The following is a 23,763-nucleotide window of genomic DNA, read 5'->3' on the forward strand; positions in this document are numbered from 1 at the left end:
TTTTTGTTGTAATCAATGACTAATTACATGGGTCAACTATAAATCATTCGGCCATAATTTATGATATCATTTTTGTAATTTTTTGTGCATAATATTCACTCTGTATTTATATAATTTCTTGACCGTAAATGAACACAAGCTTTCTCATCAGTATTATGTTTTTTTCTGTTAGCCCCAAATATTGTTTTTTTTTTATATGAAAATGACAGAAATCTAGAAGCACTGACTCTTGCCTCAATTTTCAACAAAGGCCGACACAAATCTTACAAAAACGACAAGTAAAAGAAAATAGATTGAAACAGCTAAGCATGACATCAGTTTCTCGGCCCCCAAGACTAATCAGGCTGGTTATGAAAAGTCGTTTGTAACCCATTCAGCCACAAGTATAAGTGTCACACCACCGCAAAGCCCTCAAAACATCCAATATTTCTCTCTTTGCAGTGACTGCTAGTTAGTGATGAAACAAACTGAGCTTGTCTTCATCCCACTTCCGATCATTGGCCACCTTACGCCTACAGTGGAGATGGCAAAGCTGCTTACTCAGCGAGACCCCCGATTCTCAATCACGATCTTCATCATGAAGTTTCCGTTTGGGTCCATTGATAGTATGACCACGGACTCTGATTCCATACGTTTCGTCACACTTCCTCCTGTAGAGATCAGCTCTGGAGCGACGACGCTTGGTCCCTTCATCTCTGAATTCATCAAAGCTCAGACACTACTCGTCAGAGACGCAGTCCACGAGCTCACTCGCTCCAACTCGGTTCGGCTCGCTGGGTTCGTTATTGACGCGCTCTGCACCCACATGATTGATGTGGCCGATGAGTTTGGGGTGCCTTCCTATCTCTTCTCCACTTCCAGCGCCGCTTCTCTTGGCTTCCTGTTGCATCTTCAGTTCCTCCATGATTATGAGGGCTTGAATCTTGATGAGTTTAAGGACTCGGATGCTGAGTTGCAGGTTCCAAGTTATGCTAACTCGGTTCCAGGTAAGGTCTTCCCTCCTATGATTTTTGACAAGGGAGTCGATGGCGCTGCAGGGCATATATATCATATGAGAAGATTAAGACAAGCCAAGGGTGTTTTGGTAAATACATTTATTGATCTTGAATCACATGCTATTCAATCATTTTCTGGGAGTAAAATACCGCCGGTGTATCCCGTTGGACCCATTCTCAACACCCAAATGGGATATGGTGGGTGTCAACAAGATGCTAGTGCCATCATGAGCTGGCTTGATGATCAGCCTCCATCGTCAGTTGTTTTCCTTTGCTTCGGGAGCATAGGAAGCTTTGGTGCGGATCAGATCAAGGAGATAGCATATGGGTTAGAGCGCAGTGGGCATCGCTTCTTGTGGTCCCTTCGCCAACCTCCCCCGAAGGGTAAAATGGCATTTCCGAGAGACTATGAAAATATTGAGGAAGTTCTACCAGAAGGGTTTTTACATCGGACGGCTAGAATTGGAAAGATAATTGGATGGGCTCCACAAGTAGCGGTTTTAGCCCACACAGCTGTTGGAGGATTTGTTTCTCATTGTGGATGGAATTCTCTCCTCGAAAGCATATGGTACGGTGTTCCAGTAGCCACATGGCCAATATATGCGGAACAACACATCAACGCGTTCCAAATGGTGAAAGATTTAGGATTGGCAGTAGAAATTAAAATTGATTATAATAAGGATAACAACTATATTGTAAATGCTCATGAGATTGAAAACGGATTAAAGAATTTGATGAGCATTAATAGTGAAGTGAGAAAGAAAATGAATGAAATGCAACAAATAAGTAGAAGAGTTATGATAGATGGTGGATCCTCGCACTCTTCTTTAGGTCATTTTATTGAAAACGTGATGGCCAATATTCCGTAATCTAATGTTTGGGATTGTTCCTTTATCATATATTTTTATTTTGAATGCTGATGTAATTTATTTAATTTCGAAGTTTATAAGAAAGTTTGTTCTCTTTTTATCATTTAGTGAAGCAAGTTCGAAAGGACATAAATTTAATTATATGCAGATTTCAATTGTTAATGAATATATAATTGATTATCTTTGTGTATAGGGAGTTAAGTTAATAATAAAATAAATAATATAATTAAGAATCAACAAAACTATTAAAATTATTTTATTAAGGTGAATAGTAAATTGGGAATTTGACTATCTAATTTGAGCCTGGACTCCTAAAAGTCTATTTTAATATAGTGAGTACTAGAATTTGTTCAATTGGGTCACCATTAAAGTTGGAAAGAGAAATGTTCAAGGTGGTCATTATTTTGTGTGACACACATAATTAAGTAATATTTAATAGGAAATGACTCTTTCAAGACCTATTAAATTAAATAAAAAAAGTTAGGTGAATAAATGAATTAATAACTTTTATATAAATATAAAAAAATAATTAAAAAAATTGAGGACTTCACGTGCTTTCAAAAACCGAAATTCCATGTGTTAAAAAAGCTTTAAACTTCAAAATTTTAACCTATTTTTTGTTTTGAAGGTAATTTTTTCCTATTTATATAAGAATTTTTAGTAATTTTTTTGTTTAATATTGTAGAACATGTACCTTAAGCAAACTCTTCGGGTTACATGATTTTATTATTTTTTCTTTTTATATTTTCTTTTCAAATGCGAGTTCACATAAATACCCTTCTCTACATTATGAAGTGATCAAACTGCCCTTCATTGTCATTAAAAGTTTAGATATTTATCTCATGTCATATAGTGTTCAATTCTTAGTAGCTTTATATGTGAAATTTGACAACTATGTGGTATTTCTGATATATTCCCAATAATTATTGATATATCTATATATGACATTTGACAACCCCCTAAATGTGACACTTTTAGCACATCCTTAAGTTAATACTTATAGTCTAGTTAATATAATTCTTTTCTAGCCCATTTCATAGTTTTGAGGTCATTCAACTATTCTAATTATTTTAAATTATTAGGAATTTAATTATTTTACTTTCTATAATTATTTATAATTTAATTGGATTTTTAATTAATTAATTAATTAATTAATTTTCAAAAATGGGAAAAAAAATTCTATGTTACACAATGTATGTAGAGAAACAAAAGAATATTTTATATATTTGGAAATAATATATAAAAGAATATATATATATATATTTCAAAATCAATACTATTCCCTTTACTTCAAAGAAACAAATTTTTTTGAAGATTTTATTATTGAAGAACTTAATCCTCACTTTACATAATATAAAGAAATAACCATTACTATTAATTATTTAATTAAAATTATAATTTGACATTCCTAAAAATTATATATTATTATTATTATTATTATTATTATTATTATTATTCATTATATTAATTTAATTAATCTATTCTTAAATTTAGATAGAGTTAGTAAATTTCCCATTTACCTAAAATTATTAACTTCAAAGTTTGATTCTAACAATATACCAATTTGATTTCATTAAACCAAGATTTTATTTTATTTATTAATTTAAAACTAAACATTTTATCATACCATCTCATTGCTCTTTTTTTCTTCTTTTTTTTTTATTAATAAATCTTCATTGATAGCATCAAATTCCCCACCAACATTCAAACATCATTATAACTTCCTTTTATTATTTGATCATACCACCCCATTACTCCTATATCTAACCTACATCATACACTGTAACACCCTTAAGGTTAGAATTGTAAATTAGAAATAAAAAAATTTAATAATTTTAATTAGAGTAGAAATGTCCTTTTTTATTTAAAAACCCTATAAATTAAAATTTTCTTATCCTCTTTTTTTTTTTCACAAAAATCCCTTTTACATAGATTAGAAGGTTGAGAACGGAAGGTCGAAAAAGATCAAAGAAAGTGTGTTTTCATACAATCATATGAGAATAATCACAAAATAAAAATCCTTTAAAAATAATTCAAGTTTTATGCATTCATCGATCAAAGGTAGAACTTAGGATGGTCAAATGTGGTACCTATATCATTAAAAAGGTAATATTTGAATAATCAATTGTAGTACTTTTGATCAAAAAATGTATAAAATACTAATTATTTTTAAATAACTAATTGAAATTTGCATTTTATAAATTTGGGTTCCTATTTTGTGGTTTTTTTTTTCATATGAGTGTATGAAAACACATTTTTTTCTCTAAATTTTAAGGAATTTAAGATTTGAAGATCAATTTTTTTTGTAAAATTTTTAACCCTTAAATTTATATTTTATACTTGTTAATTAGTTTTGAACATTTAAAAAAATATATATTGAAAGATCTCAATTTAGATTAAGATTTGTTATTTTAGATAATAAAAAAAGATTGGAAATTTATGAATATAGGTAGATTTAAATAGATTTAGACAAATAAATAAATACAATAAAATAAATTATAATTTCGGAAGTGAAAAAAAAAAAACGTGTGGATGTGTGTTGCATGGAAGTTGAGAGTTAAAAAAAAAAAATGTGTTTACATGTGATTTTTGGAAGTACGAATAGGGAGAAAAGAAAAGACAAAATAATAATAATAATAATAATAATAATAATAATAATAATAATAAGAGAAAAAAAATGGTTATGCGGGTTGAGATTGTATGGTGGAAATAATTTTCTTGTGTTTGAATGGAACTCTCAAAAGTGATGTAGGAAGGAGATCACCATCATGTTTATGATCTCGGTCAGGTAAGCATGGTTCCAACTCCCAAACATGTCAAACTACATAAACAATTTAGGTGGTGTTTGTTTTTTTAGCTTTTTACTGAAAATCATTTAGTTTTAGAATTTAGGTTGTTTGTTTTTTTACTTTTTCATAACTTATTATAAACTTTTTACTAAATAGAAAAAGCCAAAATATGTGGCTTTTTCTAAATAGAAAAAAATAATACAATGGTTTTTTTTTTTTTACTTTTTAATACTTAATAGAAATAAATTACTACAAAAACAAACAACCTAATTGTGGACCCCGCATTTCGGCTCAATGCGTTTTCCACTTGATGGCAAGTTTGATTTTTATTTTGAAAAATGATTTTATTTATTCAAAAATGACTTGGAGTTGCTACTTATTTTTGTTTTTTTGAAATGGTAAACAAAATAAGAAAGAAAACCCTAAGTGTGACTCCTTATTTTGAAAAAGGTGATCTACGAAAAACCGGATCGGGTTCGGGGGTCAGGTTACTTATTGGGAAAATACGGTAAAGACCGTAGCACCCCTCTAAGTCCCTAAAGTCGGGTCTCTACTAATAGAATGAAGCTGACATGGCAATCAATGAATACCCAAAGTGATCATGCACATATGGGAATCAAAACACTTAATAAAGAACGACCGAAGTGAGGATGGGGCATACCTTGGAGTCAAACGATCAATGCACTATTAAGAAAGAGGGTTAGCACATAATTAAAGAATAATCTCAAACATGTCATAGAGCAGAATGAATCAATCATGTGTGATAATCAAATCAATCAATCAATCAATCAATCATAAAATCACTTATGTAGGGCCCCCACCAAAGCCCGTTTATTTTTGCATGAATTAATTCCATAAATTCCATTATTCGGAATTACGGAATTTAAATTCATGTTTATTTTAAAATATTTTAAAATTATGAAAAATTCGAAGGTGGCTCGCCGAAAGGAAAATGACGGCCAAATTTTATTGAAAATGAGACTCTTGGGTGATCCTAAAATTTCTAAGGATGAAAAATGAGAAAATTGGAATTAGAGAAAGATATTTACAAAAATGAGATTTGAGAAATCATTTTCAAAAACAAAGGTGATGGAACAGTAGGTGGCATGTGGTCCAGAGATGACCATGCATGCCATGCGAGAGTAGGTCTGAGGGTAAGAGTACTGGAATTGGGGTGTAAGATAGCCAATAGGAATGGAGTGAATTAAAAGACCCAGCAGTAAACAACTTCATGAGGCCTTCCTTTGTGGACGTGTAACTGCCATTATCAGCTTTCTCACTACCTTTATCCTTTCATCTGAAGCAAAGTTCTGCCCTACAAAGTCAAACTCTTTGGGCACCATTATATCTTGCTGTAAGAGCATCATCAGGTGTATCAACACTCGCCATAACCTTGAGATGTCATATCTGATCAGCCCGAGACATGAAGGTCTCCAAATCATCGCTCAGAGCCAATGGGACAAGGGCCTGTTTTCCCAAGATCACTTTACCTATAGACCCATTGAGTGAAATCCAGTCATCTTCTTTGATTACTTTGTTTCCAACTATAATTACCTTCTCAATGTCATTTATACAGATTTCAGAGCAGCCAGAAACACAACATTTTCCCCATTCACAGGCTATAACAGCTGCGTGAGATATCATGCCACCCCTGGCTGTCAGGATCCCTACAGTAGCATGAAGAAGATATCCGTGCTATCATTTCCCATCGTTGACCACTCTTCATCAGTAAACCCATTGAGAGCCTCATTAAAACCTCTGCTCAGCCTCTGGCTAAGCGCTCGCAGTGCTGCAGGTCGACTACCCCAACCAGTGACATTAGACTGAGAAACCTCCTAGGCTTATCCTTGTCAATCCAATGAGCTCTGTCAATCATGGCCAAGCTTGAGAGCACCCGCTGGGAGTAACAGATATCAGGAAGCTTCTCTGGTCGGCCATTTAATCCTCTAGATTTGACTTGTCGTTCACATAACCACCACCTAAGGAGGTCCTTGTCAACATGACGTAGAGAACCCGTCAAAGCAAGAGCACCGACCTAATAGAATGACTGCCCTGCATGGGATTCTGCACCAAGTGTACATCCCAAACCCACCATCCGGATTTTTTGCAACTCATGATGTAATTCACAACCTTCTCAACATCAAGTAAGTTGGATAGAAGCCCACACCAAACTGTATAATCGTGCCCACATCAGTGCCAGTAACTGAAGCTTCCATGAGTTCCTCATGAAGGTTACGTGGTGTGAAAATATAGGCATGATGGGTTTCAAAGATATGGGCATCTTTAGTGGATCGGGTGGTAGGAGAGATGAATTGGCGACCATTGGAATATGGTGATGAAATTATGAGGGATGAATGGTGGGTGACGGGTATATGGAATGGAGAGATAAGTTGGATAGATGAGTGATAGGTAGGGTGGAGTGTGAGGCTGCAGGGAAAGAAGAGGTTGTAGTGGTGGGATTAGATGGGTATGTGCATGGGGATAGGATATGTGCAGGATTATGGGTATGTTCATGGAGTTAATAGAATGGGTAATGGGGATGGGTGTGAAGAGTAATAGGAATAATGGGAATGCATGAGGAGGATGGTATGGAGAATGGGATAGCATGGCAGTGGGTATGAAAAAAATATGGAGGCAAGGATGGTTAGGTGATTTGTATGGTTGGATGAGGATTTGTGGTTGAATGGAAGTGGGAAACATGAACACAGGAGTGAGCGTAATGGACGACAGTGAGCATGGAATTAGTGGACTGGTGGTGGGAGTTAATGAGGTGAGAACATGTACTGGATACGCGGAATTTCTGCTGATACCGAGCTGCTTAGCATTTGCCTTGGCTCTTCAAAGACTAACGTGGACTAAATACACTAAAGGATGACAAATTGGTAGCCAATACGGCATGGGCCCAGGGAGCTACTCGTCCTTCTTGGAGGATTTCATGTTAGTCCATGTCAGTCCCATGCATCTTGTTTTGGGCTAAACAGTGATCATCACATACAGCTAGCTACTGAAGAGCGTTCTCAAGGCCAAAAAAAATGTTGAACCCTTTTGCACTATTGCCTGGACTCCCATGAAGCCACCACCTCGATGAGAAAGGACTTTTGGGACCTTCATTCCCAGCATGTAGACTTGCAGTTCGCACCAGCCTGATTATCATGGAATAGAGTTCCTTCATAGAGGATGTAAGTAATGACGTGAAGGCGAAGAACTAGCCAAAGCTAATGGCACGCGCGCCAAGATGGCTATGCATGCGGATTCTGATGCCGAGTAATAGAATTTTCCTCACGCGTGCTAAGATATGCTTGTTCTTTCCATCAAGTGTTATTTTTACCAACCCGAAATCAGAACTTCAGTAGTAAAGCCATTTTCGAACAAGATGCTGCTGGATTTTAAATCTCAAAGCATAACACGATGACCTGAGTCCTTAGGCAAACACAACACCATGAGCTTAAAAGCTCTGTGATATTCTGGAAATACCCCTCGGATGTTGCTTAGAGACTAAGCCTTTATCATCATAGCTTTCGTTTCCTGAGCTTATATTATCAGATGAAGAGGCACCCACCAAAGCACACCACCCACAAACACCAAGTGGTATAAAATAGAGAGGAAAACTGATAAACAAAGCAGAAATAGGTGGAATGAGAGCTGTTTAAACAAAGCCTGGTTTCATGAGTTATCAACAGGCTTACAAGCTGGTGAGTGAGAGAATGGATTCAAGGTGAAATGATAGGATGAGTGACCTTCAGAACTTACCAGATTCATATTATTTCTCTCAACACAAACGAAGAAGCAACAAGTAGATATCTAGTCATAGCGAATCCAATGGAAGTATAAAGAACAATAGGAGTAGCCATATGATAACCACACACAAATAGCCAAATGATACCCAGCAATCAATAGAGGGGAGCATACAACAAGAGAATAATGGAGATAAGTAAGAAACATACCTGGAGATGCTCCTCCAAAAAAAATGAACCAAGAAACCCCTCTCTAAGGCGTCCTCTGTTCCTAGCTTTCTCTCTACAGCAAAACGAGCTTTTCTTGCTCAAAGGTCCTCCTCCTCCCAGTTACTCCCTGTTCTTTTTCTTTCACTCTCTCAAGATAACTCTCTCTAGCAGCCTTCCCCTAAGCTTCGGGAATCTCCCCCCTCCCCAAAGCTCTCTGCTACTACTCACAATGCTCTCCCCCCAAAATCCCAGCTCTGTTGCTTCCTCTCAAGAATCCTTCTTTCCAAAAACAACCAAACCAAAGCTCTGCCTCCTAAAGATTTTTCTGCCACCTTCCTCTTCTAGGCAGATATCCCCACTACCTGCTTTGCCCCTACAACAATATCTCTGGAAAAAGCCACACCAGCAGCCCCACTCTCCTGCAGCCCCCTTAATAGAAAAAGATCCCCTCAAAATATCCCTCAGCTGGCAGAAAAAGTACCCCTCTCCTACGCTCCTCTCAACAACCAAATATTCTTCTGATTCCCTTTTTTCAGGTGTCAATCTCTAATTGGTCCATCAATTCCACTATTTTGATCCCATATTGACTAATCCGGGAGTGACACGTGGCCATGCAAGATGGTGACACTTGTCAAGCATCAGCTGCAAGAATGACTCCCAAAATGGGGGTCTACACTAATATTTAATACTATTAAGTATAAGATTCTATTTAGAATTAAGTAAAAAAACAAACACCACCTTAGTTTCTTTTCTTTTTCAAGGCATAAAAAGGAAATAAATTGAGGTAAAGCACACCCCAACACAGAAAAGGGAAAGTAAAAGAGAAAGATTATGAACTTTGAACCTCATCACCTTTCTGGGCATAGTCACCTTCCTTTCTAGAGAAGGCCACCATTGATCTAATTGCTACCAATGCCTCCTGCATCTAAATTTTCCCAATGTTTCTCTTTTATACAGAACAGAGTGTTGATCTTTAACGTTTCTTAGTTGTCGCCTGTCTTGTGAGGTATTCACTGGGCAGTTCCAAGAGATCCCAGAACAAATGGTTATAGCTTTTGAGGGATTCAGCAGGGGCACTAGAAGTGCTTATGGTACTCTGCACTGCTAGCACCTCTTTGGGTGATCTAGATTGAATGAATGTTCTGCAGAGCTGAGGGATCATCTTTGTTGTTTAGCCTCTTTAAGGATCTCTCCCATTAAGGGGTTTGCTATCCAATTAGGAAGAAAATTAAAAATAATGAACCGGGATTTCCTTGCACTACCTGAGGAAATCCTAGAAATCAGATCAGCCGAGGTGGGAGAAAAGTGTTTCCAACAAAAGTTTGTACCTTGAGGGTGGTAAACAATAGTGGAAAGGGCAGAATGGAGATTGCAAGTGCAGGGCGGAATTTGGGTAAACCATGTTTCAGGACTGAGTGCATTACTTAAGTAACTCAACATGTAAGTTTCAAAGCCTAATTGGCATCAATAGGGATATCAGAGAACTTTCCAAAAACAAGAACCTAGAGAGAAGACAGAGAATGGAATTTATCTCACATTCTGACATTCATTAGTCAATCTCCGTTTTCTTAAAGGATCCTAGTGCTCTTCTCAGTCTTAAGAACCCAAAGGCTAGCTAGCATAGGACAATTCCACAAGACTGCCTTCAGGGCCCCTCCAATCAGCTGAATATAGCCATCACATCGAGGATGCCCCTCAAGGTCCCCCATACAATCCCAGCTAAGGAGAAAAACCTCTACAACAGCTCGAGAGCAACCTAGAATGAAGAAAACAATGATTTATTGTCTCCCCACACTCTGTTCAGTTAATGATCTTTACTAGCAGCTCTAAATAGGGCTTTATTGAGTGAGTATTTAATTATGAAGGTTCAAGGGAAATGGTATTCAGGGTCTCTAAGGTTGGTTGTCACGCACAAATTTTCTCCTCAATTTTTGCATGTTGTGATACACTTAGTCCTCTAAGCTAGCCTATGTTCACTCACATGAGATTGCAACAAGGGAAGTAAAGAAAAAGGACAAGACAACACAAGGTTAAAAGGTGACTCCCAACTTGTATTACTTCAACACAAAGTTTACAAGAACACTGAACCTTTCTCTCAAGCAAGGCCCCCACACTCTACCTTGGTGAGTTCATACTTTGAATGGCTGGTGGGCACACTATTTATAGGCTTCATCAACTAGTAACTTCCCATGTTTATGAGAACAACCTATTTGAATTCAAATTCAAACCCTTTTAAATTTAAATTCAATTTGCAATTTCAAATTTCTTCAGCCATCTCCATGCTTCAACCATTTGCCACATGTCCCTTAATCGATTCAAAGCCCTCTGTTGCTACCATCTATTAGCAACATGCAATGTTTGCCCCCTGATCAATGTCACTTGTCTCTAAGCTCAACAATCCATGCCACCATCTTAGGAACTACATACTTGCAAATGTGTTTGTCACTTAGTGCTTGTTGGGGAGATTGGTTTGGCTTGTACCAAGTATCTTCCTATCTCAATCTACATGTTGGCCTATTGTGTGACAAGCCCTTGTCAGTGGTCCCCTACTTGGGCTTACCCTAATGCCAAGGTGGTTTCCTTGCTTAGGTGGGTTCCAATGCCAAGGAGTCCTCCATGTATCATGCATTGTATTAGACCATACTTATTATCAAGCCCATGTGCCTTAGCTCACTCAAATGTCTAATTAGCTATTTGTGTGTCCAGCCCATTGCTTTTGTGTCTAGGTAACCCATGGGCTTGTCAAGCCCTCTCTTAGCCTACATACTTGCAACTTGCCTTGGTGCACTAAGCCCTCTCTTAGCTCATGAGCCATGTTCCTATGTTGGTCCATGTGCATGTCAACCTAACCAATCCTTCTAACTTGAGGCAACCATGCTCATCCATGCGCCATAGTTATGCCTACTATGTATGGTATTGTTCCCATGTGTGCATGCTAGCAAGGCTCATGTGTAAGGCACCCTCATGTTATGCTCTTAGTGTGGCCTATCTCGAGCCACCATCACCACCCTTAAGTCATGCTTAGAGCACCATTTTCAAAGTGCTTAAAGGAGAATTATGGGTGTTTAAGCAGGCATAATGATTTTTCTATAAAAATTAAAAATTTGAAAAATCAAAATTCCATTTGGAAATCCCATCTCAAGGTCTCCACTTCCAAGGACAAATACTAGTAACCCAAAATATCACACTTGAATTTTGGCTGTGTCAGGCCACACCACGTGCTTCCCACGCGTGCTTTCCTGTGTGCTGCGTGCTGTGTGCTACCCCCACATTCTAGCAAAGTGTGCTGCACCTCAAGCCTCCACATGATCCCCCGTAAGCCTTAGTTACCATCTTGCCTTGCTCAATAGGCACTCATAGGTGCAAGAAGCCACCCTGTGAGGCCTTGGTGCTACATTGTCCGAGTCAAGGTGCTGGTAGTAGTCCTTTGGCTGGAGTGTGTAAAAACCAATCAAAAAACGCAAGGATATTTTTCAAGGTTTCATTTTTCCATATGGATTGGGAAATTTACAAGGTATTTGCTAATGTTTGATGTGGGGAGTTGAGTTTGAAGACTTGCATTCCATCTCTTTATACCTTGGAAATCAACAAAAAGTATTGCAGCAAATTATTGGTGCCAGGAAGGTGGGTTGATGCCACACTAAACTCCACGTTCAATTAGGAGATTCCATGATTGTGAAATGGAAGAAATGAGGAGTTTTCGAGCCTACATTTACCTGAAGCATGCATGTGGAATGACAAACCTGTTTGGAATTCAATGAAGAAATGTTCTTCATTTTTTCTTTCTTTATTTTTCTATAATCCTTGGCTCAATTAGGGCTTCTCACATCTGCTATGTGGGGTTCTTGGGTACTGTTGAACTGGCATTACTCATGCTAAAAGGTGGAGTTGGTGACTCATATTCTTCTGCACTGTGAGGTAGTGAGGGATCTCTGTGCTTCAGTTTTTTTCTTTGTTCAAGATTTTTTTATCTTGCTTTGTCCTATGAAAAACTCTCAAGGTTTTTGGATAGGAAGCTGTACAGAAAGGAGGAAATTTTGGAGATGGTGCCATTGTGTTTTATTTTTTTTCCTCTTTTGTGGGTGTGTGGAATTGTTTATGGAATGAGAGGAATTGAAGAGCTCTTAAAGGGATAGAGATATCCATTCTGAAGTCAAAAGATATATTTCACAACTCTTGCCTATTGTGTTTGTTCCTGAGGAAGAAGGAATATCTCTTCTTGATTTTGTGGATAGGGTGTGGTCGGTTCCTTTTATTTGTTTTCCCTTTTTTTTTTCCATGCTGATCATTTGTTCTTCTATATACAGCCTGTGTGCTACTGCTAATCCTCCTTTTAGCACTTAATAATACATATTTTATCACTTAACAAAAGAATTAGAAAAAATCCATATATGCCTGAGTTGAACCCTATCATTTTTTTATAACAACTCTAAAGCAAGTCATTAATGTTCACCTTTTTAGTCGCTAGCCCAGTAAAGGTCCTGATTTGCAAAGGAGGCTTGCAAAGGAGCCTCCGATAGCATTTATTTATTTTTATCTTAAATCTAAATAGACCCTAAACTTAAGTCTAGTACTTATTAGTGTTAAGTATTAAGTTTATAGCAACCACCCCTCAGTCTTTCAAATAGACCAAGAAGTGGAGTAGGAGATGGGGCTCATATGATGGACGGCCTGTTCTACTCAGACAAGTAGGTAAACCTATTTGTTACATCATGCTAGCAAGGGGTCTCTGAGACATGTACACCTCATGCATTGCAGCACATGGCACAACAATGACAATGTTGGTATCAAATCTGTCTTCTGTTTTTGCATAAAGTGGCAATGCATAATGGAAATGAATTAGGAATCCATGACAAAACCTTGCTATCATGCTTAGGAACACATGGCAGCCCATGCCTCATTCAACATGATATTTTTTTCCAAGAACTTTGAATCAATGTATAATGAATGGCTGAGAGGGCAACAACCAACAGAAACCCAGAACAGCAGGGAGCCCATGTTATGTTGCTTCGGGTAGGATGGTCCTTGCCACCTGGTTTGCCCCACTTTGCCCAATTTTGTCCAATTTCAGTTCTGTGACTGCAATGACTCCTCAAGCTGCATATGATAGTTCCAAGCATCCAGTTGATGTTCATTAAGTCACAGACTCACAACAGAGCAATGGAATTTCATCTGACAAAACGTCAATAACAGTTCAGAACCAACAACTATCTGCACAAGAAGAACACAGGAAAGCAAGAATGTAAGGAATTTTATCATGTTAAAACTAATCAAGGGCCCATAAATTGACCACCAGAGTACCTCACTATGGGCCTATGGCTGCCTCAGTCACCCACCCTCATCAAGGATCCCTCAAGTGATGCTTCTCCTCATCACTTGTTTTGGCCCGACTACACCTTAATCTACTTCTAAGTTCTTTGGTTGTTCTCACACTCTTTGAAAAGCTTTTCAGTCCTCTTTAGTCATCAAATCACTGTCATGTCATCCAAAAGGACGTTGTACTTGTCCTTTAGATAGTGGGGGATGTAGTCCTATAAAGGAGGCATTACTTTAAATAATCAGGGCTCTACTTGGGACATAGTCAAATCTCCGCAATGAACTTCAAAAGCACAACAGAGTTTCTCATAAATTCATGAAAGTTTGTCAATAAGGCTCTAGCACCAATGCTCCTACATCATTTTGAGTAAAGGCCTGAGCCCTGTAATCCATTCAATGATCACTCTAGATCATCTGTGGAGCAGTTTCCCCTTATTAAGTCTCCAGTTTCAATTCAGAGTGCATCACCTACCTATGACAAACATTGTCAATGATTTTCTTCTTCTGCCATGGATATGCTAACAATCAAGGGATCTCCTATCATGTGTCTTTCTAACACTTGCCAAAATCTAATGATTCTCATTAAAGTATATTGCTTTGACAATGGCCGAAATGTTCCGGCATTGTGGTTGAGATGTACTATTGTCATCCAGTTGTATCATGGATAGTCACTATGCCGACAGTTGAGGGGGCTCTTGCCATTTATAGAATATGTTTGTTCCTATTGTTAACCCAAGATTTACTTTAACCTAATTTTAATGATAACAATACAAAGTTGTTGGATTTAATGTTTTAATCTCAAGTCTGATAGCTGAAATTACTTGGAAGTCAGCTTGGATCAATCAAGCAAAAGCAATCTCACCCAATGCTAGGGAACTGAAGGAGACTTGATAAAGACCCATGAAGACCTAGATTAGGTTTCATTAGTCTTAAGGCCATTGACTAGGACCTATGCAATCATGGGGCCATTTTTAAAATCAATTATGCACAACCTAGACTCTTTCAAAGACTTTTTTTATCACACTTACTTGAAGGAAAGCAAAACTGAGTCTTGAAATTCCTTTTGAAATTCATCATTAATGTATTGGTCCAAGTTTTAAAAGGTCATAAGACCATGTTTTGAGCCTCTTTACAAAGCTGAAAAATCAATTTTTGCAGGCATGAGTCATTAATTCAACTAGATGGTCAATCGGATTGAATGCATAAAAATTCTGATTCAAAAATTCTTCCTAAAATATCCCATACCTACCTTCACTTTGACCAAATAGTCGACCAGATGGTAATTAAGCCTCTTACAGCTTCCTGCAAGTGTATTTAATGCTAATGTCTAGTCATCAAGTTGACCACATGGAGAACTGGATGCTGGGCAGAATGCCTCTAAGAGCATGTTTCTTTCTAAAACCTACAAATATGATCCTAGGGATGCATATATAAGGCACAAGACATTTGCAAATCATTATTACTTTGTGTCCTAACTTTCTAGACCATCACTTGTAACCCTTATCGATTGCACCTAAGTTTAAGCATTTCAACTTGTATATCTACTCTTCAAGAGAGTTCCTCTCCTTCCTTTCTTCATTGTAAACGCGTAAGAATTGTGTGAGAAGCCTGTGAGGATGGGAGTATAGCATCAAAATCTATAAAGGTCCCTTGGTACTCAAAGAAATGAAGTGCATGAGATTGATTTTTGGTTAGAAAACCTTTTACAACAGTCAAATATTTCTCAAGGTTTGAAAGAAGCTTGGGAGTGTGGACGTATGAAGGATTTGTCGAACCACAATAGAACCCTTGTTCGCATTTTCTCTTTTTTGTCTCTTTTCTTTTCTGCACTTTACATTATTGTTTTGCGTAATTAGTTTAAATTTCATAAACTAAAACAAGAATTCAAAAAATCATTTCACGCAATTCACCATCATGTGTTTTTAGTAAGTTTGTTCATTTTCAAACATCACCCACAATTACGAGAGATCTATCACAAGAATCAAGTTAAAGTCAGCTATATATGTGAGAATTGTTATCAAATATGTGGTCATCATTTATGCAAGCATACATCCTTGTACTTGTTGCCAGCTTAAATCCCTATAGCAGGGACCAAGAGGTCTCCTTAACTGGCTCCATGTTTCCATGGTTAAGTGTTGATGTTGGGGCACCTTACTATCATCAAGAATTGTTCAAGCAGTCTAGGCTTGGTTCTCAATATGCGAGTGCTAGTCAATAAACCTAACAGAGCCAACCATCATGAATGTACATCCACAAAGAAAGTGATTAGAATAGGATTATAAGCTCAATGATAATTCTAACACTTCATCAGAAAACAAGATACAAAATGAACATTAGAAGGCACTGATTACTATTTGCCAAAATCCTGACATCTAGATCTGAACCTTTTTTTTAATAACTTGACAATGATCAAATCAAGTTTCAAAATGTTAGGTAGTAATATTAGAAAATAATATCATAACTCTTTCCAGATGCTATACAATTTACAATTACATTACTTAAGGCAAGTGAAAGAATTAACGATATATTTGCATTCCAAATTCATGTGCATTGCAGATAACTAATCCAGAGTGAATCCTCAGAAACTAGTAGAAGCTGTAGGAAGCTCGTGGCATACCTGCAACCGAGTAAAATCGACCTTCATCTCTCCTTGGCAAGCCCTTCATCTTTCCCTCAGATCAATATCAATGCAGACGTCTGCCTCATCCATCTCAGTCCTCAGGAAACTCCATTTCCTACTCCCATCACAACCCCTTTCCTTACCTCGCCCACGGTCCCAACTCTTCTCCCCAACTTCCGCAGCATCTTCAAAATTAAACCAACGCTCAACAACCGATGTAGTTGATTCCGAGACCTGCCTCACCATGCTCACAAGCGGTGTATCCATCCACACTGAGCCCAAGAACAGAACATAGCTCGGGCTCTTCAGCAGCCACCCCTGATGCAACCAAGTGGGTTCGACCCCATACGCTCCAACTCCCTACCCTGCTTACAAAACCAGAATATTCGCGGCCCATATCACTGTAATTTGGGTGGAATGTCACACTTCTTCATCTGTTTCACGAAATCAAACCACATTTTCGGATCCTCCATTACACCAGCCAACTCGCCGGACTAGGAACCGGTAAACGCAGCCTCATTAAGCTCAATTCCATCAAAACCCATTTGCCCAGAAATCTCAAAACCCTCCTCAGCCCCAAATTTACCATCAAAACACATGTTTCTGCTGCTGATAATGATTCAGGATTATGCAGGTTGATTTGTTGTGGAGAGACCCTGATTTCTTCATGGAAATTCAATGTTTCGATTACTGATTGTGGGTAGTGGGTTTAAAATAGTGATGAGATCAAAAAATGGGGAAATGGGATTAACGGCGTCACCATTAAGGGCTCTCGTATGAATTGCCGCATGGATTTCTCACTATGTCGCCTTTGTCCAATGTTTTGGGTCCTGTTTTTAATGTAACTGTTTTACGTGGAAGTGTTTCATTCGGAGAGTGTTTTGGGGGGAAAACATATCTATTAAGGTCAATTTGATAGCAATTCTAAGGAGTTTTTTTTACCAAAAAATTGTTTTTGAAAAAAAATAAGTATTTTTTAAAATTTGAAAAATCATTTATATTAGAAAATCACTTGTAATGTTTTCTGAATAAACATTCGATAGGTAATTCTCCTAAAAACATTATTGGAGTAACACTTCTAATAGAAACATTTCGAGTAAAAACATCGTCAAACGTACTTTTAAGTGTTTTTTCAAAGAACACTATAAGTAATTTTTTAATACTATAAGTGATTTTTCATATTTTTAAAAGTATTTTTTTAATTTTGTTAAACATCTATGTGTTTTCAAAAATAGTTTTTATGTTAAAAGCATTTTTTAGAATTAGGTTGCAAAAGTTGGATTTATTTTAACCCCAAGTTATAATAATAATAATAATAACCTACATATGTGTGTAGTTTATCAACCTCAAGAGTTTCAATTGTTCGATAAAAAGGGAAATCTAAAGTAACATGTTGCTCACTTCATAGAAACTTGTAATACTATAGGCACAGAGGGTGACCTCTTAGTCAAACAATTGGTTCGCTCCCTCTAAGGAAACGATTTTGATCAACATAGCGAACAATGCACCTAAGTACATTAATAGTTAGAACCAAATGGAACACTAATTCCTCGATCGCTTCTATATTATTTGATATAGTAAGCATGATGGAATTTATGAATACCAAGCAATGGAAAGACAAGTCATGACTACATCAACCGCTAAAATTCCTTAAGCCTTAACTCCAAGGATAGATTATCTAGGTGTTTGATTGATGTTATAAATTGCATAGTAATAAGGGCAAAAATAACATCCTTAGCTTGATTTACACATTAAAGAAACTCCCAAATTAGTCAATTTTGCACTACCTTGTATATGCTTATTTTTCTCACTTTTTCTTCTAGTTTTTTATTTTTACAACCTTATTATATGAATAATGATGAGCTTGAGATCCACTTGGGACATCCTAAATGCAAGGATGAGGCATCAATTGAACTAGAAAACTAATGTTGCATGGAGCTCTTATGTGTTGTCCTTGTTCGACAAATAAAATGTTTTGAAGTGGTTAAAGTGATTAGAAATGTCCAAAAAAAATATAAACTATATATATATATATATATATATATATATATATATATATATATATATATATATATATATTAGGATTTTTCACTTCTCAAACTTAAATCTAACCAAGTTTCAAAATTTTTGGAAGTCATTTTCTCAAGGAGCCAACTAGAGGAAGAAGAGTGATGCTCCTATCACAAAGGAAGCCACAAGGGCATCACACCTACAACTACCAACCTTTTCTCCAACGAGCACGTAAATTGAAGCCATAAGGGTGCCACATCCTGTGGTGACACCCTTGAGCCTTAAGTGGCACCCCTTAGAGTTAGCCTTGTAGGAATGGATTGAGCCCACTTGTTTTAACCAGTTCTAACCCACACTTGGATTTTCCACTTGCATTAGAGATGTTTCCACATGGCAAGAGACTTAAGACTAGTTTGAGAAGCTATAAAAGAAAAAGATTGGTAGTCATCTAAGGGGTTCGTTCAGATTTTCTTATTTGAGGGGAAGTTCTTAATTGTTCTTAAAGTCAACATTGGGATAAAAGAGATCTTGGGACCACTTTTAATTTTAAGTTTCTTTAAATTTGTGTTCTCATTTTAGATTATTCTCTTTCTTTTTTCTCTTGAATTGGTTTTCATTTAACATACAATTGAATCATTTTCTTTTTCATTGATTTTTGAAATTTTATATTTGAGTTTAATTTCTAATGTTCAATTTCTTGTTTTCTAATTTATTCTTTCAATTTAATTTTCCTTCAATGATTTGTGAGTAGTTATTTAGGTTGAGGAAAGGGTGTCTTAGGGCATCTCTTTCTACCATTTGAATAACCCTTTGCTCATGAGGTATTCATAGTTCAAAGCAACTTGTCATTTGGATCCATTTTATCTAATTGAAGGTACCATATCTTAGAATTTGCCAATTGGAGTTTAGGGGCCCCTTTAGGGTATTCCAAGAACTCAATGTTGAAGTTATTTGGACTTAGAATGGTCATTATTGAGCCCTTACTACTATAATTTGGCAAATAGATGAGGTATTGGGCATTATGAAATCATATTATTTTTATATATTTGGAAATTGAGGCTTAAGGGTCCCTTTAAGGTATTCTAAGCACTTATGGGAAAGCCATTTTGACTTGGAACAATCATTATTGAGCCCTTAATGTTGTAATTTGACAAATAATTAAAGTTTTGGGAAGTTTAAATATTTTACATGGGAATCCAATTGATAGATTGATGATTTCAAATTAATTTAAGTGTTTTTATTGAAAATATTCTAACTAAAGGAACCTTTAGGTGTCTTAGTTGTGATGATAGAAGTAAAGGTCATTCCATGATGAGAAAGGGAACCCAAAGAATTTTTCCTCTCCTCAATAGTTAGTTAGATTTAGTTAAGACACTTTAACTAGTTCTTATTTTCTACACAACTTTTCAACAACCTTCTAGTCAAAGCAAGATTCAAGAGAGAGTTTTCCATTAAATCTATCTTTTATCCTCTAAATCTCTCCTTTATACCTACATTCTAAGATCACATCCCTAAGGTTCAATGCTTGACTCACCAAGTTCTTTTTAAAGATACAATCACATCCTTGTGCTTTGGGAACCACCATTTTCTTTATACACATTTGAGAGCAATCAATGTCAATTGTGGAGATGTGTATATAGGAAATGCATTAAGGGCTTCTATACATTCTCCAAGGGACACAACCTCACACCTTCAAAGAGCTGGCTACTCGAGAAAATGACATGAAACTTAGCATAGCCAACCATGGTGTAAAGAAAGTTCTTATTGTTGACCTATTAAGGGAGAAAAATGATGGGAAGATGATTGATAAGACCTCAAAGAAACTCATCCAAGAGTCAATGATAGTGCATGCCACTCCTATCAAAATCTTAACATAAGATAAAACGAAAAAAGTAAGAGAGGTTGGACCAACCTAGGAAAAAGAAGGGTGTTACTTAATAGAGGAAAATAAATACCTTTTCCCCTCATTCTAATGTGCCTAGCATGTTGGAAAACCTACTCTAAAAAAAGGTTATCAAATTACCCAAGTATTAGCGCCTAGAAGAAATGGTTCATGTTGATGATTGAAAGTACTACCATTACCACCAAATCATTAATTACTAAGTGGAGAAATGTTTCATCTTAAAATATCTCATAATGAACCTTTCAAAACAAAGAAGAATTCATTTGGATCTTGATATGGTAGTAGAGTTAAATCATGCTACTATCATATTTGGGTCATTCAATCCTATTCCTTTGCACGCTCTACCTAGGACACCAAGAGCATGTAGGGAATTCCAGATTTCTCCGTTCTCAGGCCTTAGATCATTAAGGTGCATGAAATACTATCATAAGTTATTAGCATTTCAAGATTATCTCTATCATCCTTGATTTACATATTAGGAGGCAGTACATTATAGCCTCAAATAGATTGCCTAAGTTCATGAATTACCTATAAATAAATCATCTACTTGCAAGGAACCCATGACTTGGATCTTCTATGCAACTCCTAATATACCCAAGTCATGTATAATGCAAGAAATGTTAGGTTTGATTGCTTAACATATATAATACATAAATAAGATAAAGAAATGAGAACTAGAATTATAATATAAATATTAATGATTCCTTTTATTGTTACATCATGACATGCTTTTAAGGGCTCTATCATAACAATTTTCCACAGAGAGACAAGCCACCACAGATGAGTTAAAAAAGTTCAATTTTGGTATAATACCTAAGGCCAATCTTCATTAGTGTACTTTTAAGTCCTTTTGAAAAGAAAAGTTTTTGTGAATTATTATTCAAATATAAGAATGTCTTTGTCTGGAGATACAAAGAAATGTTTGGTCTTGATGCCAAGGTTGAAATGCCTTAACTCATGATTAAACATGGAGTTCGCCCAATTAAGTAAGCTTAAAGTCGATTTCAATAGGAATTTTTTTCATAAATAAAAACAAAAATCGACAAAAAAAAATCGACGTTGGTTTCATTAGGGAGGTAAAATACCCAAAATAGATTGTGAACATCATCGCAATTAAGAAAAAGAATGACTAGATCCATATTTGTGTAAATTTTAGATATTTAAACAATTTATGTCCAAAAGGTGGCACTTACCAATCATGATACTCATGGTCAATGCAACTATTGGCCATGAAGCTTTATATTTCATGGATGAATCATTAAGGTATAATCAAATATAGATGGCACTAAGGAATGAAAAGCTTAATGCATTTAGTATTTTGAAGGCATTTACTATGACAAAGTAATGTCTTTTAGACTAAAGAAAGCAAATGCAACACTCCAACATGCCATGTAGAGAATCTTCAATGACCTACTTCATAAGAATGTTGAGTACTATGTTGATGATCTAGTAGTAAAGTCAAGGAAAAGAAAAGACCACCTACAAGATCTTCGTATGGTGTTTGATAGATTAAAAAGGTACCAACTCAAGATGAACCCACTCAAATGTGCTTTCAGTATTGCTTTTAACAAGTTTCTAAGGTTCATTGTTTGACACAACAACATTGAAGTTGACCAATCCAAAATCATGGCCATTTAAGATATGCCCGAGTAAAGGAATCTACAAGAGCTCAAAAGTCTCTAAAGATGTCTTGCTTTTATTTGACAATTTATTTCAAACCTTACAAGATGATGTGAACCCTTAAACTAGCTTATGAAGAAAGACATCCCATTATATAAGACTAAGAAAGTCATAATGCCTTCTAAAGCATTAAGAAGTACCTAGCTAATCCACCAATTATAGGCGTTCCTATGGCATGAATGCTCTCTTAGGGCATTACATGGACAAAAAAAATAAAAAATAAAAAACAAAGAAAAGACATTGCATTACTTAAGTCGAACTCTAATTTAAGTAGATCTAAATTACTCTTTAATATAAGAGACTTATCTCACCCTAATCTTCTCAACAAAAAAACTAAGACCTTACATACAGGTGTATATTGACATCTAATAACACATGTTGATTGTGTTAACTATGTGGTGTCAAATTTATTTTTTTTAAAGATGATTGGTGAGATAAGGGTTACTACTCATTAAGTATGAAATAATCTACATCCTTCAAAAGGCAATCAAAAGACAGACAGTTGCAAACTTCTTAGTAGATCATCCTATCCCCATAAATTGGGAAATCTTAGATGATCTTCATGATGTAGAGATGTTTTACATTGGCCTTTTTCCTTTATGGATGATGTTCTTTGATGTATCAACATGCTATGATGGAATAGGTGCAAGTGTTATGTTCATCTCACCACAAAGACAAATACTATCATATTCATTTATCCTTAGTAAGCGATATTGTAAAAATGTAGCTAAGTATGAAGCCTTGACTGTTGGGCTACAAATGGTAATCAAAATGAAAGTCACAAAATTGGATATATGTAGAGACTCTGAGTTTATCAATTAATTTTTAACTTTGTACGAAGTTAAAAGTGATAACCTAATTGCTTACTTCCAATATGCTACCCGATTAATGGAAAAGTTTGAGCAAATCTTATTGGTTCATATTTTATGAAAAAAAAAAAAAACAAATATAGATGTTCTTGCTAATTTAGCTACAAGTTTAGCACTACTTAAGTAAGAAACAATAAACATTCCAGTCTGCCATAAAAGTGTATTGCTGCCATTATCAATAATACTATAAGAAAAAGTGAATGCAATATCAGTACTCACTATTAACATTGAAGATTGGCGAAAATTGTTGATTGATTACTTAGAGCATGCGAAACTATCAAATGAACTAAGACATCAAACATAAATATGAAGCATGCTTTATTTATTATAAAGAAACATTATATCAATGCTCATTAGATAGAGTACTTCTTTGATGCTTAGGAGAAAAAAAGACGAGCCAAGCAATTGAAGAAGCTCATTGTATGATCTATTGGGTTTATCAATCAAGTCCAAAGCTTTATTTTTTTAAATCAAAAGAATGGGTTACTATTGGTTAATTATAGTTAAGGATTGCATGAAATATGCTAAGTGTCAAGAACGTCAATTCCATGCAAACTTTATACACCAAATCCTTGAGTAGATCCATCTTATAGTTGTGTCATGGCCCCATTCCATGCTTACATATTAGTAACAATAGATTATTTTTATAAATAAGCAGACTCACTTAAGAGAGTGAAGAAAGAAACTATGGTGAACTTCATTCATAGCAATATCATCTATCATTATGGGGTACTACTAAACACAATCACTAATAATAGGAAATCCTTC

The 23,763-nt window shown here is 36.0% G+C and overlaps 1 protein-coding gene across 1 annotated transcript; it reads left to right on the forward strand.

Moving 5' to 3' along the window:
* The first annotated feature begins 392 nt into the window (after window positions 1–392).
* Window positions 393–1,971, forward strand: LOC117926182 (anthocyanidin 3-O-glucosyltransferase 2-like). The gene has a single exon (XM_034845261.1). The coding sequence runs from the start codon at window positions 458–460 to the stop codon at window positions 1,862–1,864; it is 1,407 nt and encodes a 468-aa protein (XP_034701152.1). The 5' UTR covers window positions 393–457; the 3' UTR covers window positions 1,865–1,971.
* The last annotated feature ends 21,792 nt before the right edge of the window (window positions 1,972–23,763 follow it).

The sequence above is a fragment of the Vitis riparia genome, chromosome 12 (genome assembly GCF_004353265.1).
Source record: "Vitis riparia cultivar Riparia Gloire de Montpellier isolate 1030 chromosome 12, EGFV_Vit.rip_1.0, whole genome shotgun sequence".
NCBI classification, from domain to species: domain Eukaryota; kingdom Viridiplantae; phylum Streptophyta; class Magnoliopsida; order Vitales; family Vitaceae; genus Vitis; species Vitis riparia.